This window comes from Lycium ferocissimum, chromosome 3, assembly GCF_029784015.1.
Source record: "Lycium ferocissimum isolate CSIRO_LF1 chromosome 3, AGI_CSIRO_Lferr_CH_V1, whole genome shotgun sequence".
Lineage (NCBI taxonomy): Eukaryota > Viridiplantae > Streptophyta > Magnoliopsida > Solanales > Solanaceae > Lycium > Lycium ferocissimum.
In genome coordinates this window covers 14005734-14025895 of record NC_081344.1, presented here as the reverse complement: position 1 = coordinate 14025895, position 20162 = coordinate 14005734, and the positions used below count along the sequence as shown (strand labels likewise).

The 20162-nt window shown below is 35.6% G+C and overlaps 1 protein-coding gene across 2 annotated transcripts in view; it reads left to right on the top strand.

Moving 5' to 3' along the window:
- Positions 1-3607: 3607 nt before the first annotated feature.
- The window catches only part of LOC132049794 (regulatory-associated protein of TOR 1-like), a 28862-nt gene continuing 12307 nt past the window's right edge, over positions 3608-20162 (top strand). The window contains exons 1-14 of one of the 2 annotated variants that reach the window (XM_059440728.1): positions 3608-4166; positions 8282-8384; positions 11290-11372; positions 11490-11648; positions 11726-11842; positions 11937-12097; positions 12703-12857; positions 12949-13093; positions 13172-13250; positions 13377-13478; positions 14479-14562; positions 14659-14769; positions 18893-19246; positions 19339-19525. In XM_059440728.1, the coding sequence (XP_059296711.1) occupies positions 3885-4166; positions 8282-8384; positions 11290-11372; positions 11490-11648; positions 11726-11842; positions 11937-12097; positions 12703-12857; positions 12949-13093; positions 13172-13250; positions 13377-13478; positions 14479-14562; positions 14659-14769; positions 18893-19246; positions 19339-19525 (2122 nt within the window). In that variant the 5' untranslated portion in view covers positions 3608-3884. The remainder of the gene's footprint in view (positions 4167-8281; positions 8385-11289; positions 11373-11489; positions 11649-11725; positions 11843-11936; positions 12098-12702; positions 12858-12948; positions 13094-13171; positions 13251-13376; positions 13479-14478; positions 14563-14658; positions 14770-18892; positions 19247-19338; positions 19526-20162) is intronic. The other variant, XM_059440727.1, reaches the window with a different exon arrangement.

The following is a 20162-nucleotide window of genomic DNA, read 5'->3' as shown; positions in this document are numbered from 1 at the left end:
TCAGTGTCTGTAATGACATATTATCAAACAGCGTAAACTCTCAAGATGAAAGACTAAGCAGAGTCTTCTCTACAATTTCCTCTAATGATACAATGCCAAGAGTCAGAAGTACATGAGAAGGGACTATAGTTGCAAAAATAATGACCTAATGAGACTTATTAGTACACTCGAGTTAATAGGTCTTAATGATCTATATACTATTAAAATCGCCTCAAAACAGAAGGCTCGTTTGGTTGCTGGGCAATGAGGAGTTATTTATGTAATAAAACCATCATTATTTTGATACTTCGTTTGGTTATAAAAACGGGGAAAGTTAACCTTCACCTAGAATTTAGTAAAAGTTATATAATGTTTGGTTGATTTTTTCTCTTTATTTATGTAAAACATAACATCGCTAATGAAATATTTGGTTCAAGTTTTTCTTTTCCACATAAGTAATACATGTATAATTAAACCCTGCATTATTAATCTCTGCATTTTTTATACCTTGATAACTAATTCCTGCATTACTAATGTCTGCGTAACTAATCTAAGCATTATTAACACTTGCATTATTCTAACCAAGAACTAGACCCCAAAGTGATTCAGAGCCCATAAGTGATCTTATAAACTAGGACCATACTGTCATATACTTCAAGTATATATTTGTTTAATTAATTTTGTACTCATTATCAGTCAATCACGTTTCAAATCACATTTTACTTGCTTTATGAAACTGTAACCTGCCGTTCTATTCAATTTGATATAGAGTTAATACTCGAGGGAGAGTGTAGGGCTCTTTATTTTTATTAAAATTAAGACGTTTGAATTTAAATTCATATTTAAATATTAAAATATAAATATCAAATAATTAGACCGTGTATTTTCTCAATATTTAAATGTATTAAATATGCATCTTTATTTTAAATATATAAAATTAAAAAAAGACTAATATAATATTATATTAATAAAATATTTAAAATATTATACGGTGATAGTGGTGGTCATTGGTGATTGTGAGTGCCAACAGGGGTGGTGGTGGTTAGTGGTACTGTTGGGTTGACAACAATGGTTGTGGATAATAGCTATTATCTTCATAGTGATAGTGACTACAAGTATAATGGTTAATTGTGGAGATAATGGTGATAGCTAGTGATAGTATCGATAATTTTATGGATGATTATGATTAGTAAAACAAAAAAATACTTACAAAAATGGTGATTGTTGATATACGGTGGTGAACCGATAGTGGTGATTATCACTAGTGATTGGTGATTGTTATAGTAATCGTAATTTGTGCTAATGATAACTATAATGATTAGTGAAGGTGACGATTGATATTCATATAAAAATGTAGAAGTAGTATAAAAACATTTTTTTAGTTTATTGAAATCTATATACGTAATTTGAGTCAATGCAGTGAGTGAGTTGCATTCTATCACATAGGTTACATATATACCATTCAGTAATACGAAGTATCCAACTAATAAGTAACTGGAGAAGAGAAGATTTAACTAAAGTGATCTCTTAAGTCTTGATTTGAAAAAGAAAAAAAAAAAGTGATTTGACCACGTTAAACATAGTTAAGAAAATTGGGGTGTGATAATAACTACATTATTAAAAGCTTAGGGGTAAAGATAATTTCAAATCTATTTTAAAATAATTATTAACGCTTTTGAATTTCAAACTTCAAATTTAAATTTTCCCTCGTTTCTTTTTCCTTCTCTTCGTTACAACGAGTAAAGATATATGATAAGAAAACAAATTATCAAAAAGAAACAAAAAAAAAAATTGATATTTCATAGGATATTTGGCATAAAAATTTGGGTAAAGACAATTTCGAATCTGTTTTTAAAAAATCATTACCACTTTTGAATTTCAAATTTCGAATTTAAATTTCTTCCCTCTTCTCTTTTCCTCTTTCCTTCTTTTTCTCTCTCAACCAGGAGCACAGATAATTTTGTAAGAAAACCAATTACCAAAAAGAAACATAACATTTTAATATTTGTAGGCTACTAGGTGTGAAATTTTTAAGGATAATTGCATTAACCTCCTTTCAAGATTGTATTCGAAACATTAATTTTTTCGTGATTTACAATATTATATTTGTTCCTTAGTTTAATTTATTTTATAACATAAATTTAATCTATTTATCATTAATATAAAATAATTGTAAGTTGACATTTTGTATTTCAAAATCTTCATTTTCAATTTGATAATTCGATATAAAACAAATTATGCATACTAGGAATTTTTATAGTACGACACGGTATAATTTAAAATTTTTGATTCAGTAATTTTAATGTTTATTTAAAAAATGTTCTACCATTAGCATATTGAGCTAACTCAGTATGATTTAATATTTTTAAATTTCGAAATTCTATTTATGTGGTATAATAAATTGCTAATCTCGATTTATTTGATTTTAACTTACGTACAATGAGAAAAATAATTTTGATAATGGTGGGAAACTTTTCATGCTTGAAATGAATGAAGATTGCCCAAGTGTTAAGTGTTTGCAGGAAATAATTGCATATTTACATTTTTGTATTGTTTATAATTATATATATTTAATTTAGTTTATATTTAATGGAGTAGTAAAATAAAGAAGCTATTAGTATGAAGGATTTCGGAATTTTAGGCAACTTGATTAATATATTTAAGTTAATTAAATTATTATTATCAATTTAATAATATAATATGTATAAATTATATATATACAATTAAGTATTTCGATACAATATGTAGTATTTCAATATTTTAAAAAAATGTTAAATATCATACTGAATACTAAATATTTTAAAATGCCAAATGTCAAAATACTATACTGAATATGTAATACCAAAATTAAATTATCAAGATTTTGGATTTTAATATAATAATTCGGTATTTATTTATAAAAAAATCAGGAGGTTTTTATTTTTATTTTTTGTTTATTTCCTAGCGATTTAAATTAGAACAAGTAATAATAATAAAAAGAAAATGCATAGGAATTTCCGTCTCAACATTTAGAAAATCTCGTGTTGAAATTCAAAATATGCACTCAAATAGTACTTATAATACATTTTTAAGAGGTAAATGGAATATAACATCTAAACATATCCCGATTTATAATTTTAAAATTTTCTTTTACTTTTCCTTTTTGTAAAATATATATACACAGATTTAGAAGATCTTGTAATTATATTCAAAATATGCACTCAAATAGTACTTTAATACATTTCTAAGATATGCAATTGGAATATAACATCTAACCATATCCCGATTTATATTATAATTTAATATTTTTTCTTTTACTTCAATTTCCTCTTTGTATAGGAATTAATAAAAAAGAAAATGTATAGGAACTTCTAATTTAGAAGATCTTATCATGATATTCAAAATATGCACTCAACTACTACTTCTAATACATTTTTAAGAAGTAAATTTGCAATATAACATTTAAACATATCCCAATTTATAATTTTCAAATTTTCTTTTACTTCAATTTCCTTTTTGTATAGGAATTTCCGTCACAAGATTTAGAAGATCCTGTGTTGCTGTTCAAAATAAATATGCACTCAAACAGTACTAGTAATACTAAGAAGTAAATTGCAATATATAAGCATATAATATCCCAATTTATAATTTCCAATAACCTTTCTTTCCTTTTTTGTTGCTTTCCCCATAGCCGCACCGTGTATTTTCCTTCTTCCTCTTTCTCTCCGTCATCCTACCTGTACATCCGCTCCCCTTCCTCATTAAATAAATCCTTTGAGCTTTACAGTAATTAATCTTGATTAATTAAGTAGATTTAATTAATCATTTCAAATTCAACCACAACACATCTCTCCATTTCTTTAATTAAATTAAATTTCTCCTTAAACCCTACCTTTTAATTAACTCTGTTAATGAGTTAGAGTTGAATGACATTAGGAGATTTAATGGCTTCTCAAACAGCTGTTGTTGTGGATCATGAAAATGTAGATAGGGTTAATATTAGGGATTTGGAGGCTGGTTCTAGTAGTATTAGTAGTAATGGTGTTGTTGTTGATAATGGAAAGGCGGCGGCGATGACGACGACAAGTATGGTTTATTTGCCACAAAATGTATGTTTTTGTGAGCTTCGACATGACGCGTTCGAGGAATATGTACCTTCAGGACCGGCTGATACTGGTTTGGTCTCGAAATGGCGGATTAAGGACCGAGTAAGACGTGCTTTGTTTTCATTTACACATCGTATGCTTTGTTTGGATGGTTGTTACGTGTCGTTTCATAATGTATTGTGTTTTATTGTGTTGTAGTGCTACTGTATTGTTTTGATGAATACAACATTAAAGAGGTTAGAGGTAGAGTTATTAAAAAAAGTTGGTTAAGGATAAAATAGTAATTTTAAAATATAAGCAAAGGCAAATCGAGGAAAAAAAAATGAATAGCATTTGCTGCAGATGTTTTGTTGGATAGGGTTATGTACCTTGCAGTATCTTTTTCCATCATTACATAATACCACTTTGTTTGATCAGTTACGTGTCGTTTCATAATGTATTGTATTTTATCAGAACTTACAAGAAAAATAGGGTTATATAAATATACACTTACAATGTTATAAGGGAAGAAAGGTATGACTTATGAGGTGGAGTTATTAAAAAAAGAAGGGTAAAGGATAAAATAATATTATTAAAATATAAGCAAAGGAAAAGCGAAAGAAAATAAAGATTATAACTTATTTTTAATGAATGCAATGTTTGGATAGATTGTATCTTTTTCCAAAGACAAAATGAAGAAAGAAAAATAGGTAGAGCTACTATAAAAAGATCGATTATTAGATGACCAAATCAAAATGGAAGAAAAAAAGGTAACGATGCGATCACACCAAAATCGTTAAGTACGTAAAAAAGACTTTTCGTCATTACATATCGATAGATTTCATGATACGATACAATAAAATTTAAGTAACAATCAAAACAAACATTGTATTTTAACTAACGATACGATACAATAAAACTTAAGTAACAATCAAAACAAGCATTGTATTTAAAACTAACAACACAATACAATACAAAAGGTAACAACCGTCCAAACAAGGTGTTAGTGTTGTAAATTTTCTGGAGAAAATTGTGTGAATTTGGAAGCACATTCTTAGAACGTTTCAGATGATAGAAAATTTTAGTTTTTAAATGTATAAGGTTGAATTTTTAGTATTTACTTGTCCAAAAGAAAGAATCAAACTTTAGTATAAGGGGCAGCCTGGTGCACAGAGCATCCTGCGTTAGAAGGGTTCGGGGCAGGGCTGCACCCCAAGGGATGTGATGTAGACAGCCTACCCAAATGCAAGCATTAGTGGTTGCTTCGGATTTTTGATAAAGATTGAATTTTCAGTATTTACCCGTCCAAAAGAAAAGATTAAACTCTAGTATAAAAGGACAACCTGGTGCACAAAGCATCCCACGTTAGCAGGGTTCGGGGAAGGGCCGCACCTCAAAGGATGTGATGTAGACAATCCACCCTAATGCAAGCATTAGTGGTTGCTTCAATTTATTGATAAAGATTGAATTTTTTGTATTTACCTCTCCAAAAGAAAGATTAAACTCTAGTATAAAAGGCCAACCTGGTGCACAAAGCATCATGCGATAGTAGGATTCGGGGAAGGGTCACACCCTAAGTGATGTCGACAACCTACCCTAATGCAAGCATTAGTGGCTGGCTTCATTTTTTTTTTGGATAAAAATTGAATTTTTAATATTTACCTGTCCAAATGAAAAGATCACAACTTTAGTATAACAGGGCAGCCCGGTGCATGAAGCATCCCGCGTTAGCAAAGTTCAGGGAAGGGCCGCACCTCAAAGGATGTGGTGTAGACAACTTACCTTAATGCAAGCTTTAGTGGTTGCCTCAATTTTTTGATAAAGATTGAATTTTTAGTATTTACCTGTCCAAAAGAAAAGATCAAACTCTAGTATAAAAGGGCAGCCCGGTGCACAAAGCATCCCGCGTTAGCAGGGTTTGGGGAACGGCCGCACCCCAAGGGATGTGATGTTGACAACCTAACCTAATGCAAGCATTAGTGGCTGCTTCAATTTTTTGATATAGATTGAATTTTTAATATTTACCTGGCTAAAATAAAAGATCAAATTCTAGTATTAAAGGGCAGCCCAGTGTACACAGCATTCCGCGTTAGCAGGGTTTGGTGAAAGGCCACACCCCAAGGGATGTGATGTAGACAACCCACCCTATTGCAAGCATTAGTGGCTGCTTCAATTTTTTGATAAAGATTGAATTTTTAGTAGTCACCTGTCCAAAAGATAAGATCAATCTTTTGTATCTGCTTATAAACCTTTAGTTTCAACTTTCACCTAAATCTATCACTATGCCTCAATAACAATCTAATTGCAATCAGTCATATGAATGTTCTGTTCTCATTCTGCTCAAATTCAGTATTGATACTATTGTCATTCGAGCCTTCATTTCCTTTTCCCCTTTTTGATTGAGATAGTTTGAAATTTGTAGTTTAAAATTTGTTATCTTTAAGGAATGTTATTAGTTTCTGCTCAAGATTTTCTTGGATTTTAGTTTAGTGTAACGTTCATTGGTTCAAGGATAAATCCTCTCCTTGTCTGTCAAATTAAAAGTGAATTTTTTCCGTTCCACAATGTCCCACAATGTCTACCTTGGTAGCAAGCCAACCATTAGTTCCTTTTGGTTTGTTCTTTGACAATAGTTTATTAATATGAGTCAGCCGTAAATAATAATTGCTTAATATATTGTACCAAATATTTGCACTAAGCCAGTGCAACACATAATTACAAGTTGTACAAATCAGCTATTGCGTCTAAAATATCATCTACATCTAGTAAAAAAAAACTAATTTTTGACCAAAAGCGATCAACAAAATGCATCTAAGTTTCAGGCGCTGCATGTTTCTCTTTTTGCCTAAAAAATTTACGCTATTTCTTTCATGCCAAACAGACCACCAGATAACTTGAGGAACAGTGTTGCAGGTCCATTGAGCTTTCCTGCACAAACCCTCCCTGGTCAACCACTTCAGGATTTCTCTGACGGAGTTAGGCATGGTCCAAGTCATACCAAAAACTGACAAGCACATGTTCCATAACTGACTTAATACCCTGAAATTCAAAAAAAAGGTGGGCAACTTCTTCAGATAGTTCTTCACATAATGGACATCTGCTGCACAGCTGAGAACCCCTTTTTTTGGATATTCTTCTGTGTGAGGCATCCCTCCCTAGCCACAATCCAGGAGAAGCGAGAGACCATTATAGGTGCCATGCTGTACCATATTTTTTTCCTAGGCCACAACTCGCTGTTGTTGCTAAAATCTAGCTTACTATAACAGCTTTTAACTGAAAAAATACCTTTGGGGTGACCCTTCCAACTAATAGAGTCTATTTTGTTGTGGTCCAAAACAATGTTGCTTAGCATTTGTAGCAAGAGACATATCCTCTCCATTTCCCAACCATTAGTATTCCTTCTAAGATTCAAAGTCCAGCGTTGTGATGTGCAGAAATCTGCAATTGTCCCATTGTGACATGTTGATGGATTATATAGGAATTATATTTTCCACTTGTTGCGATTTACACCTGGAAAAAAGCTTTGTGAAAAAAGTCATGGTTTTACCTGGACCTCTAATCTAAATAAAGCTTGGTGACACCAGAAGAGGAGGCTACTATGAAGTATAAACTGATGTCTCAGTGTCTCTTATCTTTTGCTCTTTCTGACTTTTACTAAGTTGGGCTTACTCAAGAATCTGTTGTGAATGCTTTAACCTTGTGATGCTTTTGTTGCTACTATCTTCAACAACTCAAGTTACCATGAAATGAAAGTGATTTTAAGATGTGATCATTTTCTTCTTGTGCACAAAAAGTTGTTTAGAGCTACTTTATTTAGGCAAAAATAAAATAAAAAAGGTTGTCTAGAGCTGTTCTTGCTGCACAATAGTTTTGCTAAAGTCTGAAGATTAGATTTGGATTTGTTAAATGCTTGATTAGATTTGTTTTATACCTGTTGCTTGTTGCTTTATGCCTTTTTTATAACCAAGAAATCCCTGAGAGCCTCTGGCACATGGTTCAGAACTCAAGTGGATAATGGGCTCGCCCCTCTCCCTTCTACAGTTGTTACTCGTTTCTTTATGTAAAAGAGATATGTAAAAGAGAAAATCTTACATATGTAGTACTTGAAGAACTTTTGTTTCCATCTTACTTTTGAGCTAGCTAATGTCTTACAGAGTTTGGGCTTAGTTCTCATGTAATAAATAAATGTTTGATTTCTTTACCATCTAGTTCATCTAAGCATGCAAAATTTCTTGCAGATGAAGACAGGATGTGTTGCCCTTGTTTTGTGTTTGAACATCAGTGTTGATCCACCTGATGTAATAAAGATATCTCCTTGTGCTCGAATGCAGTGTTGGATTGGTATGCTAAATTTTCCTTCTCTGAAAGAACAAGTATTTCTTCTTTTTGCTACTATTCCTTACTTTTAGACTAGGTAAATATTTTGTTGACGTGATGGGAAAATCTCCAGTATACGAGGGGCATACAAAAAGTAAAAGGTTTACAGAAAGATAAGATTATCTACAAAGAATACCGAATCATCTATCCTAACTGGGACCTCATTGGTGCTCCAAAAATTGAGTAGAACCAAAAGGCAACAAAAAATATTTGTACTAAAGTATTATCCACCCTTCAAAAAGTCTCATGTTTCTTTCTCTCCATACAACCCCCTTAAGTGCCAAAGGGGTTACTTCCTAAGCTTTTGTGTCGTCCTTTCTTCCTCTAGGTTTTCGTTGTGAGAATGGTCTCCCTTACTGCTAACCAAGTGAAAAGCACATCTTTAGACCTTTCTACTCAACACCTTTGGTAGACGGCTTTTACTGATGCCCTCTTCTGATTTCATATTCAAGCATTTGTTCTGTCAAAATTTTATTCTGCTTATAGGGTAGGGCCAATAGATTTTGGAAGTCACCTACCTCGTAGTTTGAAAGGTTTCTAGATGTCCTACCCACATATACTATGTGTCTGTTCCAGTTGCTAGGAAGATGGAGAGAAGTTTGGAAAAGTTTAGGAGGGACTTCTTATGGCAAGTGAACAAGGAGAAAAGAATATATAACTTGGTGAGCTGGAAATCTATAATGACAGAAAAAGAGACAGGGTGTTATCAGAATTAGGAGCCAGAATCTACCCAATAAAACTCTGTTATTCAAATGGCTTTGGAGATTCTTTGGAGAAGAGGCCCTATGGAGAAGCGTGATCAATGCAAAATTATGGCTGGGGGGTACATGTCTGCTACATGGCCTCATGCAGCTGGTTTATGGAACTATGGAAGTATATTTGACAGTTATTGAAAGAATCATAAGCAACTATTACATTCTAATTAGGAGCTGGAAGGAAACTTTACTTCTGTCAGGATCTTGGAGGGTTCATACATATCTCGAAGATCAGTGTTGTGAATTATACAGTTTTACAAGCAGTAAGTGGCGCTCGTGGCACATACTGTGCAAATGATCAGGGATGGGATTCTCTTTAATAGGCCCTCAATGATTGGGGGTTGGTAGGATGACCCTGTTCGTACTGGGTTTGGAGAAAGCTCCTGTTTTGACACAAAACTCTGATGGTATCTGGTGCCTGGATCAAAAGAATGGTCTGCTCCCTGAATATTCTTGCTACAAGCTAAGGCAGGAAGGCGGACTTCACTAACAAACTGGCAAGGAAGCACATACAAGGTGTAATGTTTCACTGACGGGTGGCAAAAGAGGCATGTATGACACAACATAACCTACAAAGGAAGGGGATGTATATTTGGAGCAGACATGTTTCGTGCGAAATGGAGAATCAAGATGCTAATCATTTGTTCTTACTGTGTAACATTACTAATAAATCATGCAACTTCTTTTTGAGCATTTTTTAAAGTGAGTGTGTATGCAACTTACCCTTTACTCCAAAAAGAAGAAAAAGAAAAGTGAAAGTGTGTAAGCAAAAGCAACTGAAGAAGAACCACACAGCTGGAAAATAATCAGGCCTTGGAATATTAATACTTTCTTGGAAACAGGCCCTGCTTGCATTGTGTTATTTGGAAAAAGGAATCAATGACCTTTGAAGGGAAAAAGGAATGCGTAATTAAATTGAAATTGATATGTCTTGTTTTTGTTAGCTTTTTGGTACAAAACTGATGATGTACATGAAGTGGGCAATTCATTAGAATTCATCAGTTTAAAGGGTACAGTTGTGGCCCACTCTTAGTACTGTATCATCGATAAATATTTATCTTATCAAAATTTCAGATAGATAGAATCTGACGAATCATTCAGATAAGCACCATTCAATTCATTTTTTGGAGCCTTACTACTTTGAATGCCTCCAACCAGAATAGCTCACTCCACCCCACCCTAGAACTGCAACATGTTTGCTGGGGTCCTCACTCTTAGTTCTCCCACTCCTCTGCTTCAGTGCTTGGAATCTTCAAAACCACCTAAAATAGACCTCTCCTAGTAAGCTCTTGTTCAACTTTTTGTTACGAGTACAGTGCTTACTGTTAATTCTTTTTTTGGGGTTGGGGGGTTGTTGAATAGCTTTCCAGTGCTCTCTTTTCACAGCACTTTTCTTGATTTTTCGTCCATCATGTCCATTCCCCAATAGCAATATGGGCAATTCTCCCATTTCTTTCCTTTTGTTTTTGTAGATTCTGTTCTCTTTGAGTCATTTTGCACCTTTTTTTACCTTTGGATTTCATTCAATATTTGGTCTTCCATTGACAAATTCCTACCTCAATTCCGTGCTGCCAATTCTTACCCCATCATCTGTCCTTTCATCATTTTATCATCAATGTTGTAGTTCTCATGACCTTCTAATGTGAATAGTCTCCTGCACCCCTAAGAATCCCTCGCCCCCTGTTTTTGCCCTTCCTTTTGTGAATAATAACCTTTGCAGGTTCTTCAGAGCTCTCAGTCCCTCGCATAACATTTGTTGAAGGTTCTGAGCCATACTTCTGCAATTGCTTATCTTTGGGAACCTTTGAAGTATAATGGAGTTCCGTATGCTTGTTGCTTATGCTATCACTTCTGCAATGGCAACAGAGTGTAGGAGATTAGTTGATGACAGTACATCTTGGCTTAGTCTGTTGTTTTACTTGAATATATTTTGGTATCAGCTATGCCAGCTTTCATAGTAAGCAGTTCATATTTTCTTGGGGATATTGGATGAATTCGGTTAAGACTTTACCTCTTAGTTGCAATCAGCAATTTTCAAATTCTAGTGCTTGAAAATTTCCGTCCAGCAGTCACTTTGGTACTTACTCAGAGTTACTCTTATTCCCGTATGACAGATCCATTTTCTGTGGCACCTCAGAGAGCTCTTGAAACAATTGGGAGAACATTGAACGAACAATATGAGAGGTGGCAACCTAAGGTAAGAAAAATGTTTTTCTTCTTATAGATATTATGCGGAACAAGGTCTATGCTATATTTTTGTGGTAAGATAATCAGTCATTTGATTATAATGACCCAAATATCTTACTATATTTAGGCACGCTACAAGATCTCCTTGGATCCTACTGTTGATGAACTTAAGAAACTTTGCACAACATGTCGAAAGTATGCCAAGTCAGAACGAGTTCTGTTCCATTATAATGGACATGGTGTGCCAAAACCAACACCCAACGGTGAAATTTGGCTATTTAATAAGGTTTTCTTTCTTACTCAAATTGCTTTAGCAGAGCAAGTTGCAATATCTATTTTTTCTTATTGGGACATCTGGTTTAGAGTTATACGCAGTATATCCCATTGCCGATCAGTGACCTGGACTCTTGGTTAAAGACACCTTCAATCTATGTCTTTGACTGCTCAGCAGCTGGGATGATCGTTAATGCCTTTATAGAGGTACACATTTTAATAGCGCATTACATGCTTAATTATGAGGTGATCTATCCATCTGCTGAGCTCACGCTCTAATAAAGCCATTTGTTTAATGCAGCTCCAAAATTTGACTGCCTCTAGTGCCTCTGGCCCTTCTACAAGAGATTGTATTCTGCTTGCTGCCTGTGAAGCACATGAGACGGTTCCTCAGAGTGCTGAATTCCCTGCTGATGTTTTCACTTCCTGCCTCACAACGCCAATCAAAATGGCATTGAGATGGTGACATGCTCTCAGCAAAAGTTGTTTATCTTATATCCTTTCTGCTTTTCTTCCCACTTTCTGTTAAACCTGTTCAATTGTGCAATGGGGCAATCTAGCTGCAATACTTGATTGTGGGAAACTTGGCATTTCATTTCAGTGGGTTTGGTCCGTTTGGTCCCCGACTGATGGAATATTATGATTTTTTCTCTTTGTGTTGTTCTGTAGTTTATCTTAAACATCATGTCTGTTCTGCATCTACTAACCGTATATATGGAAAGTCAGAATAGCTTTCTCACCAAAAGAATATTTGAAACAGGACAAGTCTCTCTGATACCCAAAGGAACCACATGGTTGTTGTTTATTATGCCAACTGTTGCAATAGGATTAATACTGTCTTAGGGAATTTCCACTCCAAATGTCCGAGTATACTCTTAGTTATTTGTGCTTACCTATGTCAGAATTCTTAGATAAGCTGTCACTTCATTTAAAAAATTATGACTTATCTTTTATTCATAAGAATCTTTTCTGTTCTTTATTCTGTTTTTCTTAACTTTTCTATCAAATTTGTTATAACAAGTTTTTATTTTTTCGTATCTACTTAATTGTTCTTTTTTGGCTGTTAGGTTTTGCACACGGTCATTGCTTCGTGAGTCACTTGACTATTCTCTGATAGATAGAATTCCTGGCCGCCAAACAGATCGAAAGACACCTCTTGGTGAATTGAATTGGATTTTCACTGCGGTAACTGATACAATTGCCTGGAATGTTCTACCACGTGGTAATGCGATAGACTAGTTAGATTGATGCAGTTTTCCTAGTTCCTTTTGGCGTTTTACATTCTTTCTAATCTGTAAGCTTGGAAGCCACAGATCTATTTCAGAGATTGTTCAGGCAAGACCTGTTGGTTGCTAGTTTGTTCAGAAATTTTTTACTTGCTGAAAGAATCATGCGATCTGCAAATTGTTCACCAATTTCATACCCAATGCTACCACCTACTCATCAGCACCACATGTGGTAACTACATGAAACACTTCAGCTACACAAATTCATGCTTTACCTTCCCCTCATTTGGGGCCTGTACTTGTTCCACAGGGATGCTTGGGACATGGCAGCAGAAATCTGCCTTTTGCAGCTTCCAACTTTGCTGGATGATCCGAATGTGGAATTTCAGGTGGGATAATGAGTTATTGTCCCTTTGATTGTATATATTTAGTTCCTAAAAGTTGGTCTGTATTCTGAAATATTTGTCCATGTGTTTTCTCAAGATCAAAATTTTCCCATCTTTTGATTTCTTCAGCCTAGCCCATTCTTCACCGAACAGTTGACAGCTTTTGAGGTTTGGCTTGACCATGGATCGGAGAATAAAAAGCCACCAGAGCAGTTGCCCATTGTTCTACAGGTAAGAAATATTATGGTTCAAATGACATGAAGGGCCATTCTTAGTTCTTCTTGCCATGCAATGGTCGTTTTAAATAATGCACGTTTCCGCATTCCCACACTATTGTCGACTTCTGTTTCTTTATTTGATGAAAAGGTGGAGTAAAAACATTTGGTTGTTAGCTTTATTGTTCCTTGATGAGGCATCAGTTGTTGACCTCTCTGGATTTGCTTAAATTTGTTCAAATAGAAGAAGTTTCTGCATATCATGCTAAAATTTTGAATAATAGAATGTTCTCAGAATTTAAAGAGGATAAATAACCAGAATGTTCATTCTCAAAAAAAAAAAAAAAAAAAAAAAAAACAGAATGTCATGTCATTATGTGAGGAATAGTTAATCTCTCCTCTTATATATTACTTAAAATGCCATCAAATATTGGATACTCCTCTCAGCATAATTGGGTTGTTTCATGTTTTCCATACTATTTTGCCCCCCCTCAAATAATCTAACAATCTATGGCAGATTATTGTACTGTTTTTGTCAGTTCTAGGTTGACCCATGTCCTTACTATTGCCGAACCAAATTACACAAGGCAAGTGATTAAAGTATCTTGGGTAAATCAGCAGAAGCATTGGTTTTAGTAATGTTAGTGTTCAGTCAAAACAATCATCTTAGTTTTTCTATAGGGTTTGCTTGAAGGATTGTTGGTACTGTTCGTTGGGTGAGCACATTTCTTTTATTTATTGTCAAGTGTGTCTGGATTTAGTCGGTGCTTTACCTATCCAACAGAAACGGAGTCACTTGGTGCTTATGCTCTTGACTCTACGGAAGGATACATAAATTGGAAAGTAATAGGATACAGCCTGATTACTAGTTATCTTTCTAATATATTTTCCTATTTATCAGGTTGTCTTCACTTTTTGTTTTGAGACTAATTGTCTTCACATTCTCGAGGGCTTTGTTGTTTTGGTGCACTTTTCTCTTTGTAGGAGATGATAACCAGGTTATTCTTTGTTATTAGGTGTTACTTAGTCAATGCCACCGTTTTCGAGCACTGTTTCTTCTTGGAAGATTTCTTGATATGGGACTTTGGGCTGTAGATCTGGTACTTATTGGTGGCAGTGCATTTCAAGCTTCTTGTTAATTAGCCTGGCTGCATCTAATTTTCAAGTAATACTTAAGTCAACAAATTTATTTCCAGGCCTTGTCTGTTGGAATATTTCCTTACGTTCTAAAGCTTTTGCAAACCACGACTCCAGAGCTTAGGCAATTTCTTGTCTTCATTTGGACGAAGATCCTTGCCCTTGATAAGGTACATAAATTGTTCTATCACCTGTATTATTCTAATATTAAATTTCCCATGTTTCATTTTTATATATATTTGTTTCTCATATAAATGTCTTGCAATCTGATGTTACCAGTCTCAAAAAAAAAAAAATAAAAAAAATAAATAAATGTCTTGCAATCTCTTTTTGAACTTATTTACCATCACTGAAAAATAATAGATACAATCAAAAGAATTTAGAGTGCAAGAAATGCAGTGTGCTTCACCTGGATTACATTACACAAAGCATGTTTAACTCCAGTAAAAACTTTGGGGCTCAGCATGTGGAGCTGATGCTTTTTTGTGCACATCAGAACAACTGTTCCTGCACTGCCCATCAGTGTTATCAAAAGCAAAAAGCGCAAAACAACTCTAAGCTCCGTTAGTGCTTTAAGCACAAAGCGCAAATAAAGCGTGGGCTTTAGTGGAGGAGAAAAAAAATACAAATATATATGTTTAGTGTAAGACTAATAAATAATAATAAGAATAAGGATGAATAACAAATATGTGAACAAAGAAATTGATTTTTTATATGATAAAATATCAATTGTTATGTCAAATATCAATTTTTATGTCAACTCTCTTCAAGAGACGTTCATTGGCAAGGAAAAGTACGTCTTAGAGTCCCCGATAACGACACTGAACGCACATTAAGCGAGGCTAAGCGCTCAAACATGTTTTGTGCCTTGTTTCAAGGCTTTAGAGCGCGCATTTGACAACACTATTGCCCATGTCTTGGCAGATCTGGGATTCTTCACTAACCCATTTGGGGGTGGAAATTTCTCGATGTGATCTGATGTGATTTGCAGCTGAAAGACGAGGATAAATAAGCAGCATAAGGGTATATGAAATGCTAGCACTTTGTGTTTAATATGGAAACTTTTTGGAAGAATTAAATATAAGATGTGTTGGGAAAGCAGCCGATCTTTCCGCAACTATAAGAACTACGTCCCCATTGCAAATTAGTTGGGGTTGGTCATATGGATTATCAATATTCATTCTGCTCCGTTAGACCCATTTCATTCAAATACTCAATGAATTAACTCTTAGGGAAACACCAGGCCGCGTAAGCGTGCCAAAACGACTTGTTAAAAAATGAATCTTGGGCTTAACTCAACCCCAAAAGGCAAAAGCTTGCTCATGAGGTGAGCATTGTCCAGAGACCATATAAGGAGAAAAACAACCTATTCCTCAACCAATTTTGGACACTTGAACCCCTTCCTCCCGCCCCCCAAATGCACACCAAGCCTACCAACTGGAGCGTAGACAACATAATATTGGGGGCCAATAATGGGACACACAGTAATAAGGATGGATGGGCATGACTCTGATACCTGTTAAGAAATGGACTTTGGACCTAACTCAATAGTAAAAAGCTAGCTCATGAGGTGAGGATAGCCCAAAGACCATATAAGGAGACAAACAACCCATTCCTCCACCTATGCGGGATACTTAACATGGCTAAACCTTAATCCTAACTAGTCAGTATTATCTATTTGGATTTTTTTCTCCATTGCATCCTATTCTTTGCCAAACTCATAAGGATGTTGAGAGATGGTAGGTCTTTTGAGACACCCTTTCTATTATGTGAATTAGGTCTACCATTCTTTTGTTATTGTTGTATCACTTTTGGGTGCATTTGGTGGTCTGCGTAGAACATTGTACATCTTAGACGACCTGTCATTTTTATCCTTTATGTATGTTACTTGTTCTGTTGAACATGGTTACTATGATCTTGTTTAATCTTGTATGAACACCTTAATGTTCACATTCTAGAATACTCTATCTTGCAAATGTGTTGGGCCATAGATGCTCAACAATGACCTAGAGAAGCATATGACAAAGTCCCAAGAGAGCTTATGGAGATGTTTGAAGGCTAGAGGGGTTCCGGTAGCATACATTAGGGCGATCAAAGATATGTATGATGGAGCTAAGACCCGGGTAAGAAACGGTTGGAGGAGACTAAAGGCACTTTCCAGTCAAGATGGGGTTGCATCAGGGATCAACTCTTAGCCCATTTTATTTGTTTTGGTGTTGGATGTCTGGACGAGTGACATTCAAGGAGAGATGCCATGGTGCGGGTTATTTGCGGATGATATTATATTGATTGACGAGACGCAAAGCGGGGTGAACTCCAGGTTGGAGGTTTGGAGACAGACACTGGAGTCTAAAGGTTTCAGGTTGCGTAGGACTAAGACATAGTACGTGGAGTGCAAGTTTAGCGCGGTGATGAGTGACGTTGACATGGACGTGAGGCTAGACTCACAAGTTGTCCTCAGGAAAGGGAGTTTCAGGTATCTTGGGGCTATAACCAAGGTAATGGGGAGATGATGAGGATGTCACACACAGTATTGGAGTAGGGTGGTTGAGATGGAGGCTCGCATCTGGTGTCCTGTGTGATAAGTAGGTGCCACCAAAACTTAACTTAAAAGAGAAGTTCTACAGAGTAGTGGTTAGACTTATGTTGTTGTATGGAGCGGAGTGTTGGCCTGTCAAGAGCTTTCATGTCCAGAAAATGGAAGTTGCGGAAATTAGGATGTTGAGATGGATGTGTGGGCTCACTAGGAGAGATATGGTCAGAAATAAAGATATTCGGGACAAGATGGGAGTGACCTCCGTGGTGAACAAGATGCAGGAGGAGAGGTTGAGATAGTTCGGACATGTCTAGAAGAGAGGCACAGACGCTCCAGTGAGAAGGTATGAGAGGCTGGGAATGGAGGGTCGGAGGAGAGGTAGAGGTAGGCCGAAGAAGTATTGGGGAGAGGTGATCAGGCAAGACATGACAAGTCTTCAGCTTACTGAGGACATTACCCTAGATAGGAGGGTGTGAAGGTCAAGGATTAGGGTATAAGGCTAGTAGCAGGATTAATATTATTTTCCTTTTCAATAGGATCGGTATTATTCTCGTCTTTTTATTTCAGTATTCTCGTATTTTTTATTCTTAGTTTTCTATTACTACTTGTCGTCGCTTCTGCGTTTGTTTTCTTACTACCCTGATGTTGTTACTACTTACGTTTTCATAATTGCTGTATTTCTCCCTTACTTGAGCCGAGGGTCTATCGGAAACAACATCTCTACCTGCCAAGGTAGGGGTATGGGTAAAGTCTGAGTACGCTGTAACCTCCCCAGACCCCACTTGTGGGATTGCACTGGGTATGCTGCTGTTGTTGTATAGATGCTCAACAGTCACTCCTGTGTTACATTACTGGTTTCACAGTTGTTGGATAAAATTTACCTTTTGCTTTGGTAGGTATCTTCATATAGCAAAGCAATCTTGTAGTGCTCTTCCATTTCAGCGATCCTATTTGGGTTATATGTGTTACATCTTACAGTAGAGGGAGCTATTATCTTTAGACTATCCTGTTGACAACACTTTCTTAGTGCTGTTTCTATCAATAATACTACTTTCTGAAACAAAAACCACTCTCTCAGCACATATAAGCAATTTTAGCTGTGAAACGAAGGCAGTCGAACACTCATGGATATGTGGTTTCCAACTGAATTCTGCCCTTTTTCCTCTTTATCTTCTTTCTTTTTTATTTGTGATCTTATATACAACCCATTGGATGCTTGTAACACCATGTTATTACCAATAGGAAGCAAGTTCCAGACTTTTTGGATTATTTAAATTTCTTTGCTCTTGGGTACAAACAAATTAATTAATACATACTTTGCTTTTCTAAGAAATGAAACTTAACGGAAAACAAAACCTCCAGCCAGCTCCATCAACCAAGCACCATGTTGGAACGGAAGTTATTACCACTAGATTTACGCATGTAGTTTGTGTTTTATGTTTTGTCAGGATATTGAACTATCTTGAATGCTATCTATTTGTTTATTCTGATGTTACCTGAATCTATTGATCTAGTTGTGGAAAGTGTAGAGTATGTTCTTTTCTCCTTCATTTAGTGCTTTTCACTGTGCGTTTTCTTTCTTTTGTTCGATTATACTGTGTAGAAACTATATAATGTTAAAACGTTCAAATTTCTTTATTTTCTTTCAGATTTTTCGTGTTGGCATCTATCTTAGATAACTATCTCCTTTTGTTTGTGTTTGTCAATCCACTTTTAGTTTAATATTCATGAGATTACCCCTTTCTTTGGGATACCAGTCTTGCCAGGTTGACCTTGTTAAGGATGGTGGACATGTATACTTCATTAGATTTCTTGAGAGTGTTGAGGCTCATCCAGAGCAAAGGGCTATGGCTGCATTTGTCTTGGCAGTAATTGTTGATGGTCACAGACGGGGTCAGGTGGCGTGTATGGAAGCGGGGCTTATCAATGTTTGCTTGAAGCATCTTCAGGGATCAATCGCTAATGATGCCCAAACTGAACCACTGTTTCTTCAATGGCTGTGCCTCTGTCTAGGAAAGCTCTGGGAGGATTTCACAGAGGCACAAGTACGAGGTTTGCAGGCAGATGCACCAGCAATATTTGTGCCTCTACTTTCTCAATCGCAGCCTGAGGTTTATTTTTAAATTATATGTCAAGTTGGTTTATTATTACTGTGGTTCTCCATTACTTTTTCAGACGTCGACTAAAGAGCAATTTATTTCAGGTACGAGCTGCATCTATATTTGCACTGGGTACTTTACTTGATGTTGGATTTGATACATCTAGGGATGACATTGGAGAGGATGAAGACTACGACGGTGAGGAAATAATTAGGGCAGAAGTCATAATGAGGAGCCTTTTAAGTGGTCTTTCTGATGGAAGCCCTTTGGTACGAGCTGAGGTTGCTGTTGGTATGCTTTTACTGAATTAATCCCACCCCAGGGACCTTTCTTTGTGATGCACTTACGGTTCCTGCTTTCTGATTTGTCCCATATTTGATCTTTCTTTTTGTTAGATGAGAATATTGCAGGTTTCATTATAGTAGAAATTTGATGATAAATCTAAAACAGCCCGCTATTATGTTTCTTGTTTATCTTGAGGACACCTTCCGAACTAAATCTGGCCAGTCTATGAATTTTGTTTATCTTTCACTTTAAAGAGGCTTCCTTATGCTAAATGATACCATTATTTAATAGCATACCACTTGTTCAAAAACTTCAGAGTTGCTCTAAAGTAGGAGAAAGGATAAAGCAAAAAATAAGTAGTACCCAAGGGTATTGCGTAGCGGTCAATGAAGTGGGTGGAGAACCATGAGACCTCCAGTTCATATCCCAGAAGAGACCAAAAACACTAGGTGATTTCTTCCCATCTGCCTAAGCCTTGGTGGGCAGAATTACTAGGTATCTGTACTGGTGAGAGGTAGCTGGTACCCAGAGAAATAGTCGAGGTGCGCACAAGCTGGTGAAAATAAGTGTAGAATAGTGAAACTTTTCTCCCTGCTTGCTCTATCATTGTCAAAAAGAATAAATATAGTTCAGCTGACAATTG